General features: G+C 41.2%; 1 protein-coding gene across 2 annotated transcripts in view; it reads right to left on the bottom strand.

The window, feature by feature from the left end:
• Positions 1-383: 383 nt before the first annotated feature.
• Positions 384-25511, bottom strand: part of chl1b (cell adhesion molecule L1-like b) — a 110311-nt gene continuing 85183 nt past the window's right edge. For both annotated transcript variants that reach the window (XM_084063605.1, XM_084063606.1), the window contains exons 22-26: positions 25214-25336; positions 19408-19587; positions 8819-8950; positions 5991-6063; positions 384-2229 (exon numbers count right to left, since the gene is read on the bottom strand). In XM_084063605.1, the coding sequence (XP_083919731.1) occupies positions 2019-2229; positions 5991-6063; positions 8819-8950; positions 19408-19587; positions 25214-25336 (719 nt within the window). In that variant the 3' untranslated portion in view covers positions 384-2018. The remainder of the gene's footprint in view (positions 2230-5990; positions 6064-8818; positions 8951-19407; positions 19588-25213; positions 25337-25511) is intronic.

The following is a 25511-nucleotide window of genomic DNA, read 5'->3' on the forward strand; positions in this document are numbered from 1 at the left end:
GATCTACAAGCTCATAGCGCGGCACTCGGTGCCGCGCTATGAGCTTGTATATCTGCTATTTTTGAATAGCCCAAAGTGTAAAATAATGCTTTTTAGCTCAAATCTAAAAATGACACAGTTCCAAGTCTCAATGGGTTAAGTGGTTAAGGTCAAGAGATCTTCATAGGAGTTAAAGCAGATGCTTTACTCTTCATGTTCTTGCATCTAAAAAATATTGTAATACAACCCTATGTAACATATATGCATAGGATAATAATAATAATAATAGGATAATGCAAAGTGGGCTGAACAGGCAGTCAAACCATTACCACGGTGTAAGAAAGTATAGCAATTTAATGACATCAAAAACACCGATCAACATTCTTAACATGCAAATTGCTGTATTTATACAAAAGTTGCAATTAAGCTGATGGCTCTGTTAATGTTACTGTTGATGCTATAACACAATAATCATGTTCTGAATGACAACGACAGTGATATAATTATGCACAAAGAAAGGCTCTCTCTTCTTCCTCCGTGTTGCGACTGACGCAACACTGATTATGCTTTACTGTGAATATCAGGTTGGGGAATGACAGAAGACAATATGCTATGCTGTGAATCACAGGTTGGGGAGTGACAGATTAAAGTAGGTAACGATATACTGTGAAACGTAAATCGGTAATGACAGATTACAGTATGCAATGCTGTGCATGGCAGGCTGAGGAAAGACCAATTACAGTCTGGTAACAAAAAAATGGGGTTTAATCCGTTACAGTTACTATGAAAGCGCTGTAATCAGATTACTGATACACTAAAAGATTAGATATCTACTTAATGCATTACTGAGACGTACAGTACTGTATGTTCAAAGGGGAAATGTACAGACAACATTGTGGAATTGTGTGTCACAACTTAAAGGTTAATTGTGGCTGTACCAGCTGTCAGGCAATCATTCTAAATATATTACAGTCTATGAGACAGAATGAATTGTCTGTTTACTTAACACTTTATTTGAGAGACTAAGTCATTTCACCCTGTTGGAGGATATACCAGGTTCTGTTTGAAGCGGGTAATTAGTCATCCAAAAATGGATGACATTTGGAATGTAACATCAGGCAATACGTTTGGCAGCTTATAATTGGAAAACCCTGAAATAGGCTGTTTAAGGTAAGCAGTGGTTTAATTTGGCGATGGGTTATATTCCAACAATTTCTTGGAAAAAGCTATTAAACAAGGAAAAAACGTGTGGAAATTGTACCTTTCGAGGTGATATTCAGAATGCAACTTTATGATATTTTGTATGCATTTAACCACCGTCTATATTACCTTGTTACTACCAGGCATAAAACCTTAAGAAATAAGTTAATAAACAACCAGTACACATATCATATTTAATGGATCCGTTTCAAATATAAAATGTCAATAATAATTGCTTCAGTCGAAAAGCAACAACTTCATATCCCCACATTATACTCGTTCGCGAAAAAACATGAGAAACAAGACTGCATAAAATGATGTGCAATTAGGAAATGTGGCCGTTTCTTTTCTCCCTTACTTTAACATTCATACAAACTGAATACTATAATTCCATTTACAAAAAACATTATAACGCAAGCGCTCCCAGACGTCTTCATTGTTTTGCGGTAATAAAAAACACTTTTTTTTGCACATACAATATACAGTATTTATATACAGCATACATTTAGAAATGGCCATTTCTCTTACGACTTGATAAAACGGTGTAGCTTCATAAAATGAGGATGGCAGTGCAGTTTGACAGTGATGCATTACATTTCACACAAGATGGTGCTCAGTATGGATAATGTCTTCTCCACCGTTATTTGTTCCTCCTACACAGCAAAATCCGGAGTGCACATTTAACCCCCGAGAGCGTAAAAAAATGGACCCTTCCATTTTTGACACTCTCAGGGTTAAATGTACAGTAGTACACTGCAGATTTTTACAGTGTAAACCAGACCCAGTGAAAATGGTATCCCAGGAAAGGACAGATAGATGATGACGGCGGCTCCGCTTCCTCACGCCGGGGTTTGAACAGTGGCGGCTTTGATCTCCCCGGACGCCCGCTTCTCCCCCTTCCGCCCGGCGTACTCCCCGATGAAGGAGCCGTCCTCGTTGAACTGCGCGTCCTCGTCGCCATAGTCCACCATGCTGTCCCCGCTCTCCGCCGCTTTCATCTCGCCGCTCAGAGAGTGCTGGCTGCCCTTCAGCGGCTTCTCGTCGTTGTCACTGCACAACACACGCACAGCAGAGGCACGTGGATTTTTTTTAATACATTTTTACTTTCCTTTTTTAACCCTTTGAGGCCTGAGGCCGATTCTAAAAATGTTTTCTAAATCAAAAAAGTTTTTTGAAAAAATATATAATATTTTTTTTCACGATTTTTCAAAAATAACAGATCTACAAGCTCATAGCGCGGCACTCGGTGCCACGCTATGAGCTTGTATATCTGCTATTTTTGAATAGCCAAAGAAGTGACACAGATGCGTTCCAGGTCTAATTAAAACATTTAATCCGGGAACACATCTACAAATGTCTTCTAAATCCTAACAGTTTTCTGGAAACCATATGTTGCTATAATATCAGTGGTTCTCAAACTTTTTCAGGCCAAGAACCCCCCAAAAATGATATGTGTTTGGTCGCGGACCCCCATCTCAAAATATTTTGTTCCAGGGACCCTCAGAAGCAAAGATTTGAGTTACAAATGTTCGCTTTAAAAATATATATCTACTGTATGTAACGCCCGGGATTCGAACCCGGATCTCCAACGTGGAAAGCCAACATCTTAACCGCTAAGCCAAAGGGATATCCCTACCGCTCGGGGGAGATATTAGACTTTCAGGTCATCAGGCTGAGGTAGTGAACCACTCTGTTACATATATTCAAAGATTTGCACACATTTGCATGATTTTTCAAAAATAGCAGACCTGCAAGCTCATAGTGCGGCACTCGGTGCCGGGCTATGAGCTTGTATATCTGCTATTTTTGAATAGCCAAAGTATAACATAATATAGCTATAGCTAAAATCTAAAATGACACAGGCGCGTTCCCGGATTGGATGGTTTAAAATCACCTCATTTCTCTCTCACGGCTTCACTCTCTACACACTACAGCTTATTGGCAAGGACATGGTGAAGGCTGGAGCTGTCAGAGAGCTCCGGCAATGAGCCTCCTCCGTGATTGGCATTAGCATTTACCCTGCCCTAAGCGACGACGGGAAATAATAATCATACATATATATATATGCACAAGTCAGGACATTTATAATTACGACCACTGTTTGCATACGAGTGCAATTGACAAAGAGAAATGAGGGATATTGATGGGGGGACATTAAACTGATGGGGGGATTTTGAACCTGCTCATGCTTGCACCCTATAATGTGCTTTAACCGCTCAAGTGCGGGTTGTAATACTGTATGTAAGATGATTAACCTAATAAAGTGACCAGGAGGAACAAGAGGGGAGCATTTACATGCATCTTCCACTAATCTCTGTGATCTATTCCAGGGCCACTTTCTGAGTCAACTGTATAGTGACAATTAGAAAATATTATCATTTTTTTTTTCCCTGAATTTTTATCCCACGATTTTGTAACCCATTTTTTCACCCTGTGCCAATTGTCTAAGTAATCCTGGGCGCTACACTCCCTCTGCCAGCCTAGGGAGAGCCTAGAGCCGAGCTCACGCCTCCTTCAATGCATGAGAGCTAGCAAGCCGCTTCTTATCACCTGACAGAAAATATTATTCGTGAAATAAACACTTCAATTCCATTCGTCTTGGAGTTGAGGGCACGTGCGCTGTACCCGCCGCTGAGCCACTTTTTGACACTCGTCTCGTCAAAGATTTTTGTAGTGGCGTGCAGATTTTTTGATTGGGGAATCGCTCCGGGACTCGTACTGCGGGAGGGCATTATGAATTGGACCACTAAAGGATTAACCCATTAAGACCTGAGGCCGATTCTACAAAATGTCTTCTAAATCCTAACAGTTTTTTGAACAAACATATGTTACCATGTCAGTGGTTCTCAAACCTCTTCATGTCAAGGACCCCAAATCATGTATGTCATACATGTATATGTATTTGGCCGCGGACCCCCATCTCAAAATATGTTTTTCCGGGGACCCCCAGAAGCGAAGATTTGAGTTAAAATGTTCGCTTTAAAAATATACATATTCAAAGATTTTTCTTGATTTTTTCTTGATTTTCAAAAATAGCAGATCTACAAGCTCATAGCGCGGCACTCGGTGCCGCGCTATGAGCTTGTAGATCTGCTATTTTTGAATAGCCCAAAGTGTAAAATAATGCTTTTTTTAGCTCAAATAAAAAAAATGACAAAAATGCATTCCCGGCTTTAATGGGTTAATGAAACGAGGGCCCAGATATTACTGCCCCCGAGATGAGATTCTTTCAATTGTGCTGATTGGTTTTGGCCCCCCTGCTGTGGGAACGGGGGCAAAGCCTTCGCTTTAGCTCCCATTCAGAAACAAATGGAGACGTCTGGAGCAATGAGGCAGCTCCTCTCTAATGAGACGTCAACTAGTGAGGCCATCACCACCGCCACCACCACCAGAACACACAGCAGCCTATTCACATAAGGCCTTTATAAAGGGAGATATTACAACAACACCACACCATGTGTAAACAGCAACACAGGGGATATACGCTTATTGCTGTTGTTTATCACACAGTCAGTTACTCAGCTGCTGCTCGTCATCGCCGCAGGGCTGTCTGAAGGGTGTCTGCGTAAAGCAAGTGGTTCTCAACCAGAAACCAGTGGTCCTTCAGGGGGTTGCGGGTGGTCCCCCAGCTAAATGATGGAGAGTTGGTAACCAAATGGACCCTTATAGATCTTTAACTCTTGAGAGCGTAAAATGAAACCAAATGGACCCTTACGGGTCCATTTGGTTTCATTTTAAATTAAATTATTGTTAAACATCTGCATTACTTATTATTAAGTAACAAGAAGTCTACACACTTAGAGAATGTAGAAGAATGGTTATTTTGATCAACGTTTGCCTGTTATCTCTCCTAATGGTACCAACATCTATACAGGTCTGTAACTCCCAAGAGTGTACGAATGGAACTCTCAGCGTTAAATTAACACTGAGGATTTTACAGTCTATAGATTGGGGGTTGAAGAGATAAAAAATGATATCAAACGGGGGTCCGTGGCCCAATGCACATCTACAACGGCATAGTAGGGCCATCTAGGTAAAAAGTCTTTAAAAAGTCAGAAATTTCCGACATTAAACTCTCAGAATAATGCCCCCTCCACCCTCCGCCTTTTTTTTCTTCCTTTTTTTTCCACTTAGATGGCCCTAATACACCGTTGTACCAGCCTGATCTCCAAGAATTGAGTATACATTGCGCGGATCCAGTGCACGTCATTCCGTGCATAGTAGCCTAGAAACACAGAAAATCCGTGCATATGTACGACGAGTCCCACGGTGGGCGTAACCAGTTGCAACCCGGAAAAACCCGGAAGCAGAGCAGTCCCCACAACAAAATGTACGATTCTGTGCCTATCGGTACATAACTCAAACGTCGCTGAGCAGGTTCAAGGGAACGTCGCAACGTTCGGGACGGCAACTCGCTCGCTTTAGCTCGCTCGGTGGTCCCTTACGTGGCTCCAGTTCCCTTGAGACTGCGCGCCTCCGAAATGGTTTAGTCACAATGGGGGAGATGTGAGGCGACTATGCACGGATATTCGGGTTTTCCAGTTGTCTATGCACGGAATGACACCTCCGTGCAATGTATACTACATTCTTGGAGATCGGGTTGGTTGTACATCAAACTGTTATGCATTATCAAAACTCAAAAAGGTTGAGAATCACTGCTGTGTAGGACACCATGTCATATTGGTGGTACAGTACAGTATGGATTACAGTATGGTGGTTGTATGGTGGTATAGGACACCATGTCATATCGGTGGTACAGTATGGATTACAGTACGGTGGCTGAAACGCCACCAGGGAGGATTAAGCTTCACCTGTATTCACAAAACGTGTCGTCGTTCATCCCCTGGGACTCCACATCTGGGTGAAGGTCTTCTTTCTCTTTTACTGCTCAGAAGAAGAAGAGGAGGAGAGAGAGAGAGAGCCTATCAGTGGATTCCTCCAGAGATGAATAATAACCCACTGAAGAGCACTGTGACCTTTTATTGTAAGGTTGCTTTGAATATCCTCGCTGTCAGGCAGAAACCTCACATGTCCAAAACTGGTACTTTTCAGGAAATGGAGAAAGAAAAGAACCATTGGACCAGTGTTCCATTTGATCCAATGTTAAAGGGATAGTTCACCCCCAAAATGACTTTTTTTTCTATCGATTACACACCCCATGAAGACTTGAATTCATGGATATTTTTGAGTTTTTGTCGCATTCCTAAGCCAATAATTTGATGACCTGCGGCGGCTCCGGTAGCAGACACAATGTGTCAACTTTGAGTCTCCTACCGGAGACATTAGCATCTTTCCGCTGGTCATCAATTATTGGCTCAGGAATGCGATAAAAACGAAAAAATCTCCATGAATTCAATGCTTCATGGGGTGTGCAATTGATAGAAAATAAGAGGGTGAACTATGGGGTGAACTATCCCTTTAATACTTTTCATTGGTTAAATATTTATAAAACCAACAGACAGGCTTTAAAAACAAAATCAGAAATAGCAAAAAATAGCCGATCTACAAGCTCACGACGCGTCACATCCCCAATGAGCTTGTAGATCGGCTATTTCTGCTACTTTTGTGTGACACTGTAGTATGGTGAAGTAGGACATTCAGTAGGCTCTATGCACAGCAGCCATATTATCACTTTCTTCACAGGTGTTACCAATGACACTAATGAAGGCTCTGTTCCATTTTAGTGTAGCACAGTGGTTCTCAGATTTTTCAATTTCCACGCCCCCCATAACTCTGAGAGTGTACGGGTCCATTTGGTTCCATTTGTACACTCTCAGAGTTACACACCTGTAAGGGGCCATTTGGAACCCCCTTAAAGAACCATGAGGGTCGCTGGACCCAAATTGTAGACTCACTGGTGTAGCAGAGTGTTTCCAGTAGTGATGAGCGGGTCGGGTTTTTTCATGACCCGCCCCGCCCCGCGACGGAACCCAACCCGCCTCAACCCGCCCCGCGAACCCATATATAAATCTATGGCTCAACCCGCCCCGTGACCCACGATTTTTTTTAAATTCTGTAAAATCATGGTTAGAATATAATTCCCAAGTGTATTCAAACTGTTTTATTGTTATTATTCTTATTCTTATTAGGAATAAAGACAAAACAAGAGCATGTGATCTTTTTTATTTTTATTTTTGCGTGTGAGAGCGGCTGACCCGCTCACCCACAGCCTCTGAAATTCTGACTCGACCCACCCGCGCCGCGGGTTGACCCGCGGGTTACGGGTCGACCCGCTCATCACTAGTTTCCAGTGAACCAACGTGCACAACATCAGCACCCTGACTCTGTTTGACCAGAATGGAACGGGAGCCTTCATTAGTATCATTGGTAACACCTGTGAATGTCTTCACAATATGGCTGCTGTGCATTGAGCCTATTACGAAGGGTAAAAAAAACATATCAAGTTTAAAAATGGAGATACAAGGTTTCTTGTCCGACGACAGCAATGACTTCCAATGTTCTGACTCCCAGCGCCCCACACTCGTTCAAACACAGTTCAAATTCACCTATTTTTTTGCATAATAACATGGTATGCTAAAAAAATTATAAAAACATCACGTTAATTAAAGTGAGCTGACGGTGCTGTGTGTTACGCTTAACATATCATGTCAGAAAAAGGTTAAAAGGAATGACAGAAATAGTAAGATGGAAGAATGAGGAGTGCATAATGAGAACACCCCCCCCCCCCCCACAGAAACACAGAGCTGTGTGTTCCCTGGTCTTATTCTGCTGACGTTTTAAGTGATAGCGGGGCAAGATGACAACCAGGTGGCCATTAGCTGGTGAATGATCAAAGCTGTAAAAAAAAGGACCCTCATGCCCGGAACATTAACACGGTGCTTATGGAATCATTCCCGAGGCGGCTGCCTCATGTAATATTTGCATCTGGAGTGTGGGCTAGCACACCGCCTTGCTTTGTAGTCAGTGGCATAAAATAAACAGCATATCAAAGCAATGCAAAAATTCAAAACGTCGCAGGTATAAATGTGTTTTTCCTATCAACACACGTTTCCTATTCCCCTGTACACATTTGCATTGAAATGACCCATGGCGTGATGCTTACACTCCTGGAAACTAATACATCTGTTTAACTCTTTAAGACCGGGAACGCATCTCCGTCATTTTTAGATTTCGTTGGGTTATTCAAAAATAGCAGATCTACAAGCTCAAAGCGCGGCACCGAGTGCCGCGCTATGCGCTTGTAGATCGGCTATTTTTTTTAAAATCATGAAAAGTTGGGCAAATATTTCGGGTTTTGGGGTTTTTTTTGCGGACATTTGTAACTCAAATCTTTGCTTCTGGGGGTTCCTGGAACTAAATATTTGACAAATGTTAAAAAATATATAATCCAAGATTTTGCCACGAATTCTCACGATTTTTCAAAAATAGCAGATCTTCTGTACAAGCTTGTATATCTGCTATTTTTGAATAGCCAAAGAAATCTAAAAAATGACACACAGATGCGTTCCCCGGTCTTAACGGGTTAAGTATTCCTCTAATGGCACCCGGAATGATTTGTAATTTCTGTCTTAGCAACAAACAGCTAAATGGGAATATAATAACACTTGGGGCAGCAATTAGTTAGCATTCAGGAGGAGGCATGGGCATGCATATACTTGCATTGAGTGAAACACCTTACCGGAATACTTCCCTCCTTTATTTCTGTTGACAAAGCAGGCGATCAAGACAATGAGGGTGAGGAGAGCGATGGCACACATCAGGCCAATAAACCAGCCTTGGGTGGATATCCCTCCGTGGATGCTGGCCAGACCTGAAGAGAACAATATAACCCACAGTGACTTTGACTTGCCTTGGCCTCTACGTCGGGGATACTTGATTGAATGTTTACATCGACAAACGACTATCTGATGCACAAAGGCAGAGAGGTTGGCAGGTAGTGTGTGTGCTGCAATAAAGACCAATATTAATATTAAACAGCTAATCCGCTTGTCTAATTAATCAAGTAAGGAATGCTGTGCAAATGTAATTCCTTTTCGGCGAGTCCAAGCACTCGGCAGCAGGGCTAAATCAAATCCTATCGACATCAAGGAGGACCACGCACGCAGCACCTTGAGGAGTCACTTTCAAGGGCGTGCTGACTCTAGTCTAGCTGCACTCTGCTCAATTGAGCTCAATTGACACGTCATTTAGTTGTTGTGCTTTTTTTTGTTGAGTTTTGTTTTTTGGTGTGAACTCTTTTCGGCGTCGACCCTCCTCACCTTTGGACCTGGTCCTGATAAGAACATCTTCAAATATGCTAGAATTATCAACCCAGTTGTTGTTAGTCATAAGGCGCACAGTGTATTCAGTCCCAGGCTCGAGCCCCTCAATGACGTGGAAAGCCCTTGAGGTGTTTACCCGCTCAGATATCTTCCAGTTACCTTTACCTACACACAGGGTGAACGACCAGGAAGGGTTAGTACTCAGGAGATCACACACACAAGCAGTAGCATGTACTAGTGTATGAAGAAAAAACACATGAAGGACTATGTCAGACATAAAACACACAGGGTTATTGATGTTAGTTGTAAGTCTACAGGGAAGGATTTCTTGGCTTTGAAACAAAATCATTGTGACATAGAGCAGACATTGATACTGTAGGAAAAGGTAATATGATCTTACGGTTGTTCAAATATGCAATATATAACTCTGAATCCTTGTATTGGCTTCCAGGAATCCAGCTGATATTTGCAAAGTTGTCACTAACAGATGAGCTAATATTCAACAGGCCTGGGACTGACAAGACAGGATGAGAAGGAGAGAGAAATGGCAGAACAGTGTTAGTAGAGGATATAGCAGACACCATAGAAGGCCTGGGGCGGGTTATTAATACACTAAAATAGTGTTTAAGTCACACACGCATGCACGTGCACGCACGCACGCACGCACGCACGCACGCACGCACACACACACACACACACACACACACACACACACACACACACACACACACACACACACACACACACACACACACACACACACACACACACACACACACACACACACACACACACACACGTTGGTATCACTATACCAACGTGTATATCAACATTTTAGGTCTGCATTTTTACTAAAGTAATTTCTTCCATTTTCTTTGTAAAGTAAAGTCCTCATAACCGAAAATAGCCGATCTACAAGCTCACTATGTGTTGCATTGCGACACGCTGTGAGCTTGTAGATTGGCTGTTTTCGGCACACGACAACAGTGTGCGACTGAGTATAAACTAGAAAAGAGTGCTCCTCGGAGCACAGGTCTCCGCCAGGCCGGGTTGCTTAACCAGCGTCCGGAAACCTTGGTCATAGCCACTTGGAATGGGATCTGAAAAATCTAACTTGTATATCTTGATCACATGACTCGAGAGATAATGTGTTTTGGACAATATCTGTAGGAGTAGTAGCAAAAAAGTGTGTTTTGAAGAAAACACACTATTTTATGAACATTTTATCTGGCACAAACGGGACCTAGTTGCAGGGAAAAAAGATATTGATTGTACGACCTATGGTTCAAGAGTTATAGGCCAAAATGTGATGTGGGCTGTTGTAGCGCCACCATGAGGAGATTTGAAAAAAATTGGGATGGAGGTTCTTCCTTGCATTCATCATGTGTGCATTTTTTCACACACACACACACACGCACACACACACACACACACACACACACACACACACACACACACACACACACACACACACACACACACACACACACACACACACACACACACACACACACACACACACACACACACACACACACACACACACACACACACACACACACACACACACACACACACACACACACCATCCATGCTGTTTCTATTCCTGACAACACTGTAGAAACACATCAATAATGTCTGGAGCAGATGTTAACAGAATGATAATATGGATGGATGAGGGAAAGCAGTGATAATAAGCCATGCCTTAAATGTGAAATAAAGAAACCTATAGATTCAAAAAGATCAACGGCTAAAGATAATTATGATATTAAAAAGAAGAAAGCATTATGTGGCGTGCTGCAGTATGTGTTGTGTTATCTGTGAACGTGCCCTGTGATGTACTGTATGCTCACTATGCCGGCCCACATTAACCCATTGAGACCTGAAGCCGATTCTACATGTCTCCTAAATCTCAACAGTATTCTGAGAAACGTATGTTTCTATATCAGTGGTGCTCAATCTTTTTCATGTCAAGGACCCCCAAAATTATATGTATTTGGCCTATGGACCCCCATCAAAATATTTTGTTCCAGGGACCCCCAGAATTTTGAGTTAAAAATGTTCGCTTTAAAAATATATTTATTCAGAAGATTTGCACACATTTTCACGATTTTTCAAAAATAGCAGATCTACAACGCGCTATGAGCTTGTATATCTGCTATTTTTGAATAGCCCAAAGTGTAAAATAATGCTTTTTAGCTCAAATCTAAAAATGACACAGTTCCAGGTCTTAATGGGTTAAAAACAAAACAAACAAAAAAAATCCTTTGGTGAGCTTGGACGTCTTTCGCAATCACGTGTGCTTTTGTTCATTTATAGTCTGAGGGAATCTGTGAGTATATCTGTGCCAAATAAATTTGATCTGTAACTCAGCAGGCTAGTGAAACCTCTGTGTATGCTGTATAACCCTAAAAGTGAAAAAAACAAAACAACCAAAAACAGCAGCAGAAAACTAGAGGTAGAGAACAATGTGCTAAGGTTATTATTGGAGAAAGTATATTTTGACAGCAGCTGTCTGGAGCATAGTCAACAAAAGTACAATCCACTTCATTTCCCTACGGGCAAACATGCAAATCTTCCAGCCATGTCTCCACAGCTCAGGTGCAACATCAAATTTGCTCAGGTGATAATTCGGTACACACAAGGACACCTGGGCCTCCCGTACCGCCCATCCCAATCAGCTCTAAATGACACCGTCTGACTAATATTGATGGATTAGTCCGCAGCTATGGTAATTCCCTTCATTGGGCGTTGTGTAGGACGACTCGCAGTGACAGAGGGCCCAAGCACTAAAAATACCCCGAGGCTGGCTGCTGTGTTTTGTCACCCGCACTCTTCAGCCTCGCTATTAAACGCTGCGGGAAGCAGCTGCTGCCCCAGCAGGCATCTGATGGCCTGAAAAGACGCCACTTCAAAGTCAGGAGGGCTCTTTAACCCTTTAAGACCTGGAAACACATTTTTCGGTGTCTTTTTTTTTTGGAAAAATCTTTGAATATACTGTATATATACATTTCTAACTCCAATATTTGCTTCTGGGGTCCCTGGAACAACATATTTTGAGATGGGGGGGGGGGGGGGGGGTCATTTTGGGGGTACTTGACATGAAAAAAGTTTGAGAACCACTGATATAATAGCGACATGATATTTTTTTCAAAAAGACATTTGTAGAACCCGCCAGAAGCAAAGATTTTAGTTAAAAATGTTCACTTAAAAAAAATATATATATTCAAAGATGTGGACACATTTTCATGATTTTTCAAAAATAGCAGATCTACAAGCTCATAGCGCGGCATGAGCTATGAGCTTGTAGATCTGCTATTTTTTGAATAGCCCAACAAAATCTAAAAATGACACACAGATGCGTTCCCGGTCTTAATGGGTTAAAACAAGAGACCAGGAAAGAATCTATTCTCATCTAGGAAGGTTTCAACAGCTTCCACTTATCCACTTATCCCCGTGTACAGTAAATATCACCCTCCCAGTATGGGGCTCACACCTCCCTCACTTGGCCCAGGGAGGACGTTTTCGAACCCCTCTGTATACAGTATTTTCCTCAGCTCAGATGCTGCATGCTGCCATGGACATTTCTCCTTGTCCCACAGAGGAGTTTGTTTGTTTACCTGGTTGAATATTACATGTAAATGTCAGGTGACTGTTTAGTCAATACCCACTGTGTACAGAGTGGACGGGGGCCCAACAGATCAATCAGTGACAAATTAGAGATATTTGTCCTTCATTGGAGTGACTAAACACCAGAGCTCACGCCTTTGGGTCAGGATGTGTTGTTGCATCGGATATTCAATTTTTTACATCTGGTGGGACTACTACAGCAGCAATGATTAATAGATTATTTCAGCCACTTCTTCCTGTGGCTTGTTGCGTTTGAATGTGAAGCAAGCAGCTATACCTATGGTGGAACGAGTGCTCGGTTTGGCCACAGGGGACCTTGTGGTGCTTGGAGGTGAGGGGAAGGCTGACTGGCCTGAAAAAAGGAAGACATAGCTTGTGGTTATCAATTCGGAGAAGAGGCATATACTAAGCTACATGCTATAGCGGAAAGTTATAGGGTTAGCACACACTTCAACTACAGAGGCTTGTGATCTAAAATTAGTAACTATTTGAGAGGTCTACAACATGAGAGGTCTACAACTGTACAAACAGAAAATATTAAATACTATATGCCAAGCATTATGTCAAGGGGCTGATTAAACATTGTCTGTTTTACAAGCCATTCGACATTTCATCCAGTTTTGACTCAGATACGGGCTGACAAATAACTGCTGAGCTTCCCAGGAATGAGGTTAATAGAAATGCGGTCGTAGCCGCACCATAGCGAGTCAGGAACTAATTTAAGATGAAGGTGAAATTGGAGCTATCTAGTGAGTTCACACTGTTGAGGAAACCTTTGTGTACGAGAATCCCGACTGTCTGCAGTTTTGCTACCGGCTGTGTTGTGTTGCACGAGACAATAAACAACTTGAACTCGCGTGTCCAGGCTGTGCACAGAATATTTCACACCTCCAGACTGCAGGATGAGGATAAATGTGTTTGCAGATAATTGTTACTACAGCAGCCTGCTTGTGGCTAAAGAGGAGCTTCTGTTTGTGTGCAGAGAGCAGTGTTAATAGGTGGCTATAGGCAGTGTTGATTTTGACAGCAAATTTTTATTTAGTTTTAGTCATAGTCTTTTGAATACAATTCCATTTAGTTTTAGTCATATTTTAGTCAGCTGAAATGTTTTAGTTTTTGTCTAGTTTTAGTCGACTAAATATCCTAAGATTATAGTAGACTAAATCTACAGTTGATTTAGTCGACTAAAATGTATGTAGGCGGTGCCTTGATGGCGTCGTAATGGCTGATTTTACACTTGGTTGCATGCTGAAAATAGCCGATCTTCAAGCTCACAACGCGTCGCAGCACAACGTGTTGTGAGCTTGTAGATCTGCTATTTTCAGAGCGCAACACCCGAGCGCAACCAAACATACAATGACTTGTCTTGTAGTTCTGCTGGATCTCTTCTCCACTCGTCCCTCTCTAACATTTTAGTCTAGTTTTTATTTGTTGACGAAATTGTCAATATATTTAGTCTTAGTTTTAGTCATCATAGCTTAGTTTTTATTTCGTTCTTATCTAGTTTTCGTCAGTGAAAAAAGGTAGTCGACGAACATTTTTCGTCATAGTTTTAGTCGACGAAAGCAACACTGGCTATAGGTAACGTTCAGAGTTCATTTGTAGATTTGAATCGAGAAATGATTAGGAATTAAAAATCGTTCCCAGGTTTTCTCGAACTCAGCCATTCACAGCAGTCAGATAATGAATAATTAATGACTACTAAGTAGTTAAAACTGGGTTTAAAGAGCAGAGAGAAGCACAGAGAAGACTTGAATAAAATACATTTAGACATTTTCACTGTAAATATTGGTACAGGTGTGTTTATAGATACTAAGGAATGATTTAAAAAAATGACAATTGCTAAATTATGGGACATTAATGTCTCGCTTGCGCTTGTGCATACATAATGACACAAAGAGAGGATAGATGGCTGCTGCTCTTCCTGGGTTTAGCTCTTAAAGCATCATTTGTTTCCTCCGTGTGAGTTCTACATGTGACAGCACTGAGTATGCGCTGTTTCTGGGATAAAAGTCAATATTCATTTACAGAGTCACTAATGAGCCAAGATTAATATGAAGTTATAATTAGGTTACTCATTAATCCATTAAGACCGGGAACGCATCTGTGTGTCATTTTTTTTATTTCTTTGGCTGTTCAAAAATAGCAGATATACAAGCGATGAGCTTGTAGATCTGCTATTTTTGAAAGATCGTCAAAATCTTGGAATACATATTTTTTAAAGCAAACATTTGTAAAATATTTAGTTCCAGGAACCCCCAGAAGCAAAGATGTGAGTTACAAATGTCGACCAAAAAAAAAAGAAAGAAATTCAAATATTTGCAAAACCTTTCATGATTTTTCAAAAATAGCAGATCTACAAGCTCATAGCGCGGCACTCGGTGCCGCGCTATGAGCTTGTAGATCTGCTATTTTTGAATAGCCCAACGAAATCTATCAAAAATGACACACAGACGCATTCCCGGTCTTAAAGAGTTAACATCGCTATTGCAAGAGAAAGCCACAAACTTTATCTAGAAAACGGTTGACATTTTGCTAATGGAGGAAGGCGTGCAGTAGTGCTCTCTGCTGATGGCAAGGGCAAACGGTAGACAAGGTTAATTATTCATCAATGAGTGGGAAATGTCTGCATGTTTATCGTTCTGTATTCCTGAAGTAATGTGTGTGTGTATGAGCGTGTCACACCTGCTCACACAGCCCATGAATCTATCTACCCATGCAAGCTAACTAGGGCCACACACACACACACACACACAGCTACAGTACAGTAATTAGAGCAGACTGCTTAAACATGTGGCATACCAACACAGCACTTATAGATACTGTAGGCTATGTGTGATTCCATCCGTCATAATGGTTAACCCATTAAGACCTGAGGCCGATCCTACAAACGCCCTCTAAATCTAAAACAGTTTTCTGAAAAAAAACGTATGTTTCTATGTCAGTGGTTCTGGAACCTTTTCATGTGAAGGACCCCCCCCCAAAATTGTATGTATTTGGCCGCGGACCCCCATCTCAAAATACTTTGTTCCAGGGACCCCCAGAGACAAAGCTTTGAGTTAAAAATGTTTGCTATAAATTTTCGAGATTTAAAAAAAAAAAAGCAGATCTACAAGCTCATAGCGCGGCACGAAGTGACGCGCTATGAGCTTGTATATCTGCTATTTTTGAATAGCCAAAGTATACAATAATGGTTCAAGTGGCTCAAATCTAAAATGACACAGTTGCTTCCCCCGGTTTTAACGAGTTAAGGTCGTGAATGAAGGGCATCGTGCCGTACATTTTTTAACACACCCGTAAACAGCAAACTACTGTCCATAATAATAATGCGTGTTGGTAATGCCATGGTTATGTACAGTGTGCATGGCTGTTAGTTGCCCAAAGCCTATTTCATACTTTGTCATACGACCGTGACATTGGTTGTCACTGCAGTGGTGTAAAAAGTACTCAAATGTTTTACTTAAGTAGAAGTATCAACACTGCAATGGAGAAGTACTCTGTTACAAGTAAAAGTCCGGAATTCAAACATTTTCTAGAGTGAAAGCACAAAAGTATTGGTATCAAAATGTACTTAAAGTACCAAAAGTAAAAGTACTAAAATATTTGAAAATGGCAGATCTACAAGCTCACAACGCACCGTGATGCGACGCGTTGTGAGCTTGTAGATCGGCTATTTTCAAATAGCCTTGGTATAAAATAGGGGTTAATGTATGTTTTATAATGTAATGATTTATATCTGCAAAGTAACTAGTCAACTTAATTTTTCAAATAATTGCAGTAGTTGCCTCTGAGATGTAGTGGAGTACAAACACAAGTTTAGGCAATTGGAAACGCTCCAGTAAAGTAAAAGTACCTCCAAATTGTACTTAAGTACAGTACTTGAGTAAATGTACTTAGTTACTTTACACCACTGGTTGTCACCGTGCGTGAGACAAAATATAAATTAGACTTATAAACCCTACATACACAGACAGACCAGAGCCCGACTGGTTCATCAGACAGACGGGCTCTAGAACCCCGTCCCGGCATCTAACAGTTACATACTGAAGAGGAGGTTGGAAACCGTGGCGGAAGCTGCTGCAGGGAGACGAAAAACAAAGACAAAGCAAAAAAGCAATGCATAGCAAAGCAGCACATGGTAGAAGTGTCTCATCGGCACACACCTGTGTGCACACATGCATATATTAAACATACTCACACACGCATGCACATTTGTAATGAAAGGCAAGCTGCTGGCACACACAGGACATTTCTGGCAGCAGTGCGAACGAAGGAAGAGCCTTGGAGTAATTAACATGATACAGCGGCAAGGCAGTGGAAAAAACAAAATGACGGTAGCACAGCTTTAATGTTCACTACTAATGTGTCTCCCTCGAGTGTGTAACAAGAGATGTACGAGACTCCATGTCAAGGATATTACATAGACACCCAATAAGAGCCCCCACACACACAATGTGATCAATTATTCTGCGCTAAGATGCAAATAACCCATTAAGACCTGAAGCCGATTCTACAAATGTCTTCTAAATCCCAACACTATTCTGATATGTTTCAATATCAGTGGTTCTCAAACGTTTTCATGTCAAGGACCCCCAAAATGATATGTATTTGGCCGTCGACCCCCATCTCCAAATATGTTGTTCCAGGGACCCCCCAGAAGCAAAGATTGTAGTTAAAAATGTTCGCTTTAAAACAATATGTTCAAATATTTGCGCACATTTTCTCGATTTTTCAAAAATAGCAGATCTACAAGCTCGTAGCGCGGCACTCGGTGCCGCGCTATGAGCTTGTATATCTGCTATTTTTGAATAGCCAAAGTGTAAAGTAATGCTTTTTAGCTCAAATCAAAAAATGACACAGATGCGTTCCAGGTCTTAATGGGATAAACAACTACAGAGTCAGGGAGATTTCTTTTCTTTGAATGTATCATTCTTGCTGTGAATATTTGCATTAGTTCTATAGTTCTATAGTTATCTCTGCCAACAGACCATCGGTATTGTACAATACCATGAACAAACTGTGTTCTGTCCGTGATTCTTTCAATTATAGTGAACAAAAGGAAATAAAAAGGTAAGTGAAGCCCACTCAAGTGTTTCTTGTTTTGTTCAGAAAGTCTTTTGTTGTGCTTTACTGCCACTCCGGTTAAATCTGTTTGCATTTTTACCGTTTCATTTGAATCTAATTATTTCGTTTGTCTCTGAGCCCACGGTCTCATCAGCACCTTAAACTCGGGTTCTGTGATAGTTGCGGCACCACCGTATGAAGTCTTCAAACTAAGTCATTAAAATGGAAAAATTGAAAACAAAAGATTACATGCAAGGGATCATCCAGCCCATTATGATTACTTACTGTATCCAGCAACACCTTCATGATTACACGATTCAATATTAAAACCTTTTCTGTTTCCTCCGCTCAAAGCATTTTTCTGTTTTTAGCTGATTGTTTCATACCTCACGTTCTCCCTCCAATCAATAAGCACTTGCTCTTTCGTGACAGTGACAAATGAAAACCTCCACCACCCCCGTATGAAATTGTTAATAAAAAAAAAAAAAAATTACTTACATGGAGATTTGAAAAGGCTTGGCCAATGCCTATATCATATTCTGCCAGTTCAACGCCATTTGATAACACTGTAAAATGGCATTGTCACCTATATGCTTCACTTAACCTAAGTTCTGTCAGGCCCCAGGACACCTTGTATTCCACCTCTGCACGGACATATAGTGTGGGTTCCTCCATTAAACCCACACTTTAATCCATTAAGACCGGGAACGCATCTGTGTCATTTTTTTTTATTTCTTTGGCTATTCAAAAATAGCAGATCTACAAGCTCATAGCGCGGCACCGAGTGCCGCGCTATGAGCTTGTAGATCTGCTAAAAAAAAAAATTAACAGTTTTGCAAATCTTTGAATATATATATATTTTTAAGGCGAACATTTTTTATTCAAATCTTTGCTTCTGGGGATTCTACAGATGTCTTCTAAATCTCTAAACAGTTTTTTTGTTGCTATACAGTATATCAGTGGTGCTCAAAACTTTGTCATGTCAATGTATTTGGCCGTGGACCCCATCTCAAAATATTTTGTATCCAAAGATTTGAGTGAAAAATGTTTGCTTTAAAAATATATAGTCAAAGATTTGCAAAAAAATCACAATCTTTCAAAAGAAAAGCAGATATACAAGCTCATAGCGCGGCACCTTGTATATCTGCTATTTTTGAATAGCCCAAAGAAATCTAAAAATGACACATATTCTTTCCCGGTCTAAATGGGTTAAATATGCTCACAAAACCACACACATATATACCCACGCATTCATACACACATACATCCCCACCCAGCTTTGTTGTTCAGCTTCCTGTAAGTGTTGACTTACGTGCTTCAGGGGTCGTGGTGCACTCCTCGCTGACGACGGGCCCACAGCCCACGCTGGTGCAGGAGCGCAGGTAGAACGTGTACCTGCTCACGGCCTCCAAGTCACGCAGGATCCACTTGGTGGCGTCGGGGTTACTGATCTCTACCGTCTGCAGGGCCCCGACCACGTCCGTGTCATTGACTAACAACAGAAATAAATAAATAAAATGGAAGGAAAAAAAAACGTTAGGATTAGGTCCCGGCCATGTCGTTTTTTTCAGTGTTGGAGAAGCAACTTCTCTGATGCATCGGTAATTGGGTTGAGAGCCGGGCTGATGGATTACCCTTTAGGAACAATCTGATGGACGGACTCTTTTCAAAATAATCTACATTTATAATGTGTTAATTTGTATGCTGGTGAGTTTAGCCCAATCCCTCCCAGACCACCACACGCACGCACGCACGCACGCACGCACACACACACACACACACACACACACACACACACACACACACACACACACACACACACACACACACACACACACACACACACACACACACACACACACACACACACACACACACACACACACACACACACACACACACACGCACACCTCCCACGCCCCCCTTCTGTTCTAGGTCTGGTATATGATGCTACAAAAGTGGCCTTTCTGTGAAACCTTGCGAGATGTGAACTTAACCCATTCAAACCGGGAAAGCATCTGTGTAAACCACTTTATCCATATTCTATGCTTTGGGCTATTAAAAAATAGCAGATATACAAGTTCATAGTGCGGCACCGAGTGCCGCGCTATGAACTTGTAGATCTGATATTTTTGAAAAATCGTGAACATTTTTGCAAATCTTTGAATATATATATTTTTAAAGCAAACATTTGTAACTCAAATCTTTGCTTCTGGGGGTCCCTGGAACAAAACATTTTGAGATGAGGGGTCCGCGGCGAAATACATAACATTTTGGGGGTCCTTGACATGAAAACGTTTGAGAACCACTGATATTATAGCAACATAAGTTTTTTTCCAAAAAACGGTTAGGATTCAGAAGACATTGTAGAATATATATTCATAGATTTGCACAATTTTTCACGATTTTTTCCAAAAATAGCAGATCTACAAGCTCATAGCACGGCACTCGGTGCCGCGCTATGAGCTTGTATATCTGCTATTTTTTGAATAGCCAAATAAATAAAGAAATTACACAGATGTGTTCCCGGTCTTTTTTTTTTTACTCAAAAATGTTATCCCACGATTTCGTAACCCTTTTTTTTCACCCGGTGCCATTTTTTTTAAGTGATCCTGGGCGCTACACTCCCCTCAACAGCCATGTGTGTTCCCGGTCTTAATGGCTTAATGATGGCCATCTGAAAACAGGCGTAGCGGTTTGAACAGCTGTGCGACGACGTTGAGATTCCTCTGGTGTCGCCGGTGCCACGCTGACAGCTGGCTGCATTATCCTCAACATTTCACACATGACTTCTTTCAAGGGGACTTTTAAAAAAAAGGGGGCGGAGGGGGGCGGAGGAGAGGAGAAAAAAAAGCCCTATTTCAAAGAGTCCATCAGCTTTATCGTGCAGGCTGGCTGGCAACAATGAAAAACGTTCTCTCTTGAAATACTGTAAGGACGTTTTGGGGGCCTCCTGTGTAGTCTCAAAATCAAAGTCAATTAGCTGGTTAAATGTAGCACAAAGCTGTCGTTTAACCCATTAAGACCGGGAACGAGCCTGTGTCATGTTAGATTTCTTTGGGCTATTCAAAAATAGCAGATCTACAAGCTCATGGCGCGGCACCGAGTACCGCGATATTAGCTTGTACATGTAGATCTGCTAATTTTGAAAAATCGTGAACATTTGTGCAAATCTTTGAATACATATTTTTTAAAAGCAATAATAATAATAATAAATGATTCTGGGGGTCCCTGGAAGAACATATTTTGAGATGGTGGGTCCGCAGCCAAATACATATAATTGTGGGGGTCTTGCAGTAACTACGAAAAAAAAAATCACTGAAAAATTACAAGTTATTCAACTGGTCAGCCAAATGAGATATCGCCATATAAGTGATATTACACTAATTGTACATCTGTTCTTGAGGTAATTGTTTATCCCCCAAAATCACAAAGGATAATTTGACCTTTGGGATACACAAATAAGTCGGTGTGTCCAAAAACGTAGTTACTGCACTTTGGCTTGGCAGGGCAATACCAACTTCAAAAAGCTGTTAGGATTTAGAAGACATTTTGTAGAATCAGCCTAAGGCCTTAATAGGTTAAAGTCAAGTCATCAAGCCTCATCATGGCGTTTTGTTTTAAAGACGCTGGTGAGACACATGAACACATACAATCTGGTGGGTTGATGGAGGTGTCCGCTCTGGACGATGGGGATGGGGGTCACTAACACTACAGCCTTAACAGACTGTGACACAGTGACCTTGGTCAGCCCCTACTGAGCCATAATCATGACACGCAGCAGGCCAGCGGACATCAACTTGACATGTTTCCTATATAGCGTCCTGACCCCACTTTGACCCCTTTGGTCCCCGTTAGAACCACACAATGATTTTTGTCTTGGCCACGGACCATGGGGTTACACTATTAACAGAGAGACACACAGATCCACCTCCTTGGCTTTCAGACTCTTGAAAAATACCGTGCACACTTCACTATGTCATATACACAGCAGTGGTTCTCAAATTTCCTCCTAGTATAACCATAGGAAAAACAAGGACCCCCAAAATGATATGTAATTTGGCCGCAAACCCCCATCTCAAAATATTTTGTTCCAGGGACCCCCAGAAGCAAAGATTTGAGTTGAACAAAAATATACATATTCAAAGAAAATCATGATTTTTCAAAAATAGCAGATCTACAAGCTCGTAGCGCGGCACTCGGTGGCGCGCTATGAGCTTGTACTGTAGATCTGCTATTTTTGAATAGCCACAGTATAATACTGTCCATAACACTGTGCACTTGATCAGCTCTCTGCTATGAAACTAAGATCTGAGAGAATGCTCATTTGTAGAGAAGGTGCTAAAGCTAAACCAGACGCTATAATGCATTGTAAACGGCATCAAACAGGACAACTATATCTCCTAGTGGCAGAACGGGGGTATCACCGGGAGTAATCATCATTTTCATGTAATTTAATTATTGAATTGTTGATGCTGAATTTGAGTAGAATCTTAGGTTGCATACAGCAACCTGGACATGATATGAGTCCAAATATTGTTTAAGATCACTGGTTCTCAAAGTCAGGTCCGGGGACCACCAGGGGTCCACTCCAAATGGACTATAATAAGTCTGTAACAAGTCTGTACATTTGTACACTCAGATTTTAATGAACTCTATAGATTTTACAGCGTAGATTGGGCTCCCAGAGATAACCCACCACTGTACACTCTTGCAGTTACTTACAGACCCGTATAGGCATCCATTTGGGACCCCTGGTGGGCCCTGGACCAGACTTTGAGAGACAGAGGTTTTCGATTATTCAGTTACTTCTGTTCTGCCATGAGCAAGAATACGTAAGTTATGATTCCATTGATTCTAATTGTGTGGAGAAACACCAGATCTCACAATCCAGGGACGTCACAGGCTCTCAGAAGGTGGGGGGGATGGACTTTCGGTGGACTATACCCCTTACTTTACACTTTGGGCTATTCAAAAATAGCAGATATACAAGCTCATAGCGCGGCACCGAGTGCCGCGCTATGAGCTTGTAGATCTGCTATTTTTGAAAAAGCGTGAAAAACATTTGTAACTGTCAAATGTAAACAAATTCTGCATTTAAAAAAAAAAAAAATGGGGCGGATTTTGTTAGTTTTCTTTCGTGTTTTGGTTACTTTATTTCGGTTTTAGGGTTAGGGTTAGGTTATTTAATTCTTATTTTTGCCTGATTTTACCGATTTATTATCAAAAAATATATATATATTTTTTTTTTTCATAAAGTGGGGGGTATGAAATCACGGATCTGTGAGAGTGAGGGTGTCGCGTCGTACGCACAGTGAATGGCCGTGACGCCCCTGTCACAATCACAGTCCTTACTGTACAGTATATTTGGGAAAGTGAAATGGCTGTGTTCATGGTATATTAACCCGGCTTGACAGGAGTTCTCTAGCTAGCGCAACAAAAATCTATCGGTCGATACCGTGGCTGCCGCAAGTAGGAGAAATACCGTGGGTGAAAAAAACCCTCATGAACCCAAGAATCTGCTTTGTTTGCATTCATCTCTGAACTAAAAGTGTTTTTTTTTTTACAATGCGAGTGAAACTTCTTCTGCTCCCTCGATCGCAGAGCACTGAAGCAACAGATAAAGTGGTATATCGACAATATTTGGACTTCCAATCCATTAAGACCAGGAATTTAAAGCATCTAGTGTCATTTTAAGATTTCTTTGGCTATTCAAAAATGTTCTGCCAAAAAATATTTTGTTCCAGGGTCCTCCAAAAGGTCACTGCGGCACTCGCTGCACTCGGTGTCGCATATTTTAACCCATTAAGACCGGGAACGCATCTGTGTGTCATTTTTAGATTTCTTTGAGCTATTCAAAAGTAACAGTTTTTTGGAAAAAACGTACTGTATGTTGCTATAATCAGTGGTTCCCAAACTTTTTCATGTCAAGGACCACCCAAAATTATATGCATTTGACCGCGGACCCCCATCAAAATATTTTGTTCCAGGGACCCCCAGAAGCAAAGATTTGAGTTAAAAATGTTCGCTTTAAAAATATATATATATTCAAAGATTTGGACACAGTTTCATGATTTTTCAAAAATAGCAGATCTACAAGCTCATAGCGCGGCACTCGGTGCCGCGCTATGAGCTTGTAGATCTGCTATTTTTGAATAGCCAAAGTGTAAAATTATGCTTTTTAGCTCAAATCAAAAAATGACACAGATGCTTCCAGGTCTCAATGGGTTAAGTAGTATTTTGATACCAATACGTTTGTACTTTTACTCAAGTAAAGAGTATTTTTACATTGCAGTATTGATAATTTTACTTTTTTACTTAAGTAAAAAAAAGAGTACTTTTTTCCACCACTGGACACAACAATGGCTCTTATAGCTATGGATGCCAGACAGCTAACAGTAGAATAGTACAACGTTGACCTGCATGCTGTGCAGAACGATTCACATATTGAACAAAATGCATCACTGAGTCTCCCAGGGATTGATCACTTCCTCTTCTGTATTTGACATGGAAGCACAGTGTTGCTGTGAATGCATATATCCAGTGGTGGAGGAAGTACTCGGATATTTTTTACTTAAGTTAAAGTAGCAATACCATAATATAAAAATACTCTGTTACAAGTAAAAGGCCTGTGTTCAAAATGTTACTTGAGTAAAAGTACAAAAGTATTGGCATCAAAATATACATGAGTAAAAGTACTAAGATGTTTGAAAATAGCTGATTTACAAGCTCACAACGTGAGCTTGTAAATCGTAGTACAATATACGCCTCTGAGATGTACTGTAGTGGAGTAGAAGTAAAAGTATAGACAATTGGGAATACTCTAGTAAAGTAAAAAATACCTCAAAATTGCACTTACGGGCACGGACACTTTTATTTTACCTTCCAATGCTTTGTCAATGCAAATGCGTGGATTCATGTTCTTGCGCATCTTTTCCATGAATCCACGCATTTGCATTGACAAAGCAGTGGCAGATTCCGCCCCATAGGTAAAATAAAAGTGCGGTGTGACCGTGCCCTAAGTATAGTACTTGAGTAAATGTACTTTTACACCACTGCATATATCCATTCTATACTTTTCTTTTTCCTATACAGGGTATAGTAGGACAGACACATACTCAGCTGATAGTCCAGGAGGTAACCAGTGAGAATTCCATTAGGTTCCAGTGGAGGGGCCCAGGCCAGCGTCACTGTGTGCTTCTGTACGTCCGTGACCCTGAAAACAGGATTTTTCTCAGGAACTGCGGGAGCAAAAAAAAAACAACAAAAGGTAATACACACAGTGAGGAGGAGAATTCTGCAGCCTCCACTTTCTTTCTTTTGGACTATTATTTTTCCCCCCGTCCTCAGCCCTGCAGTAGAGTAGTAAATCAATAAGTTCCATGTTGTTTCTGCACAGCACTGCTCTAACAATCC

Source organism: Gymnoscopelus microlampas (genome assembly GCF_963454915.1).
Source record: "Gymnoscopelus microlampas genome assembly, chromosome: 7".
NCBI lineage: Eukaryota > Metazoa > Chordata > Actinopteri > Myctophiformes > Myctophidae > Gymnoscopelus > Gymnoscopelus microlampas.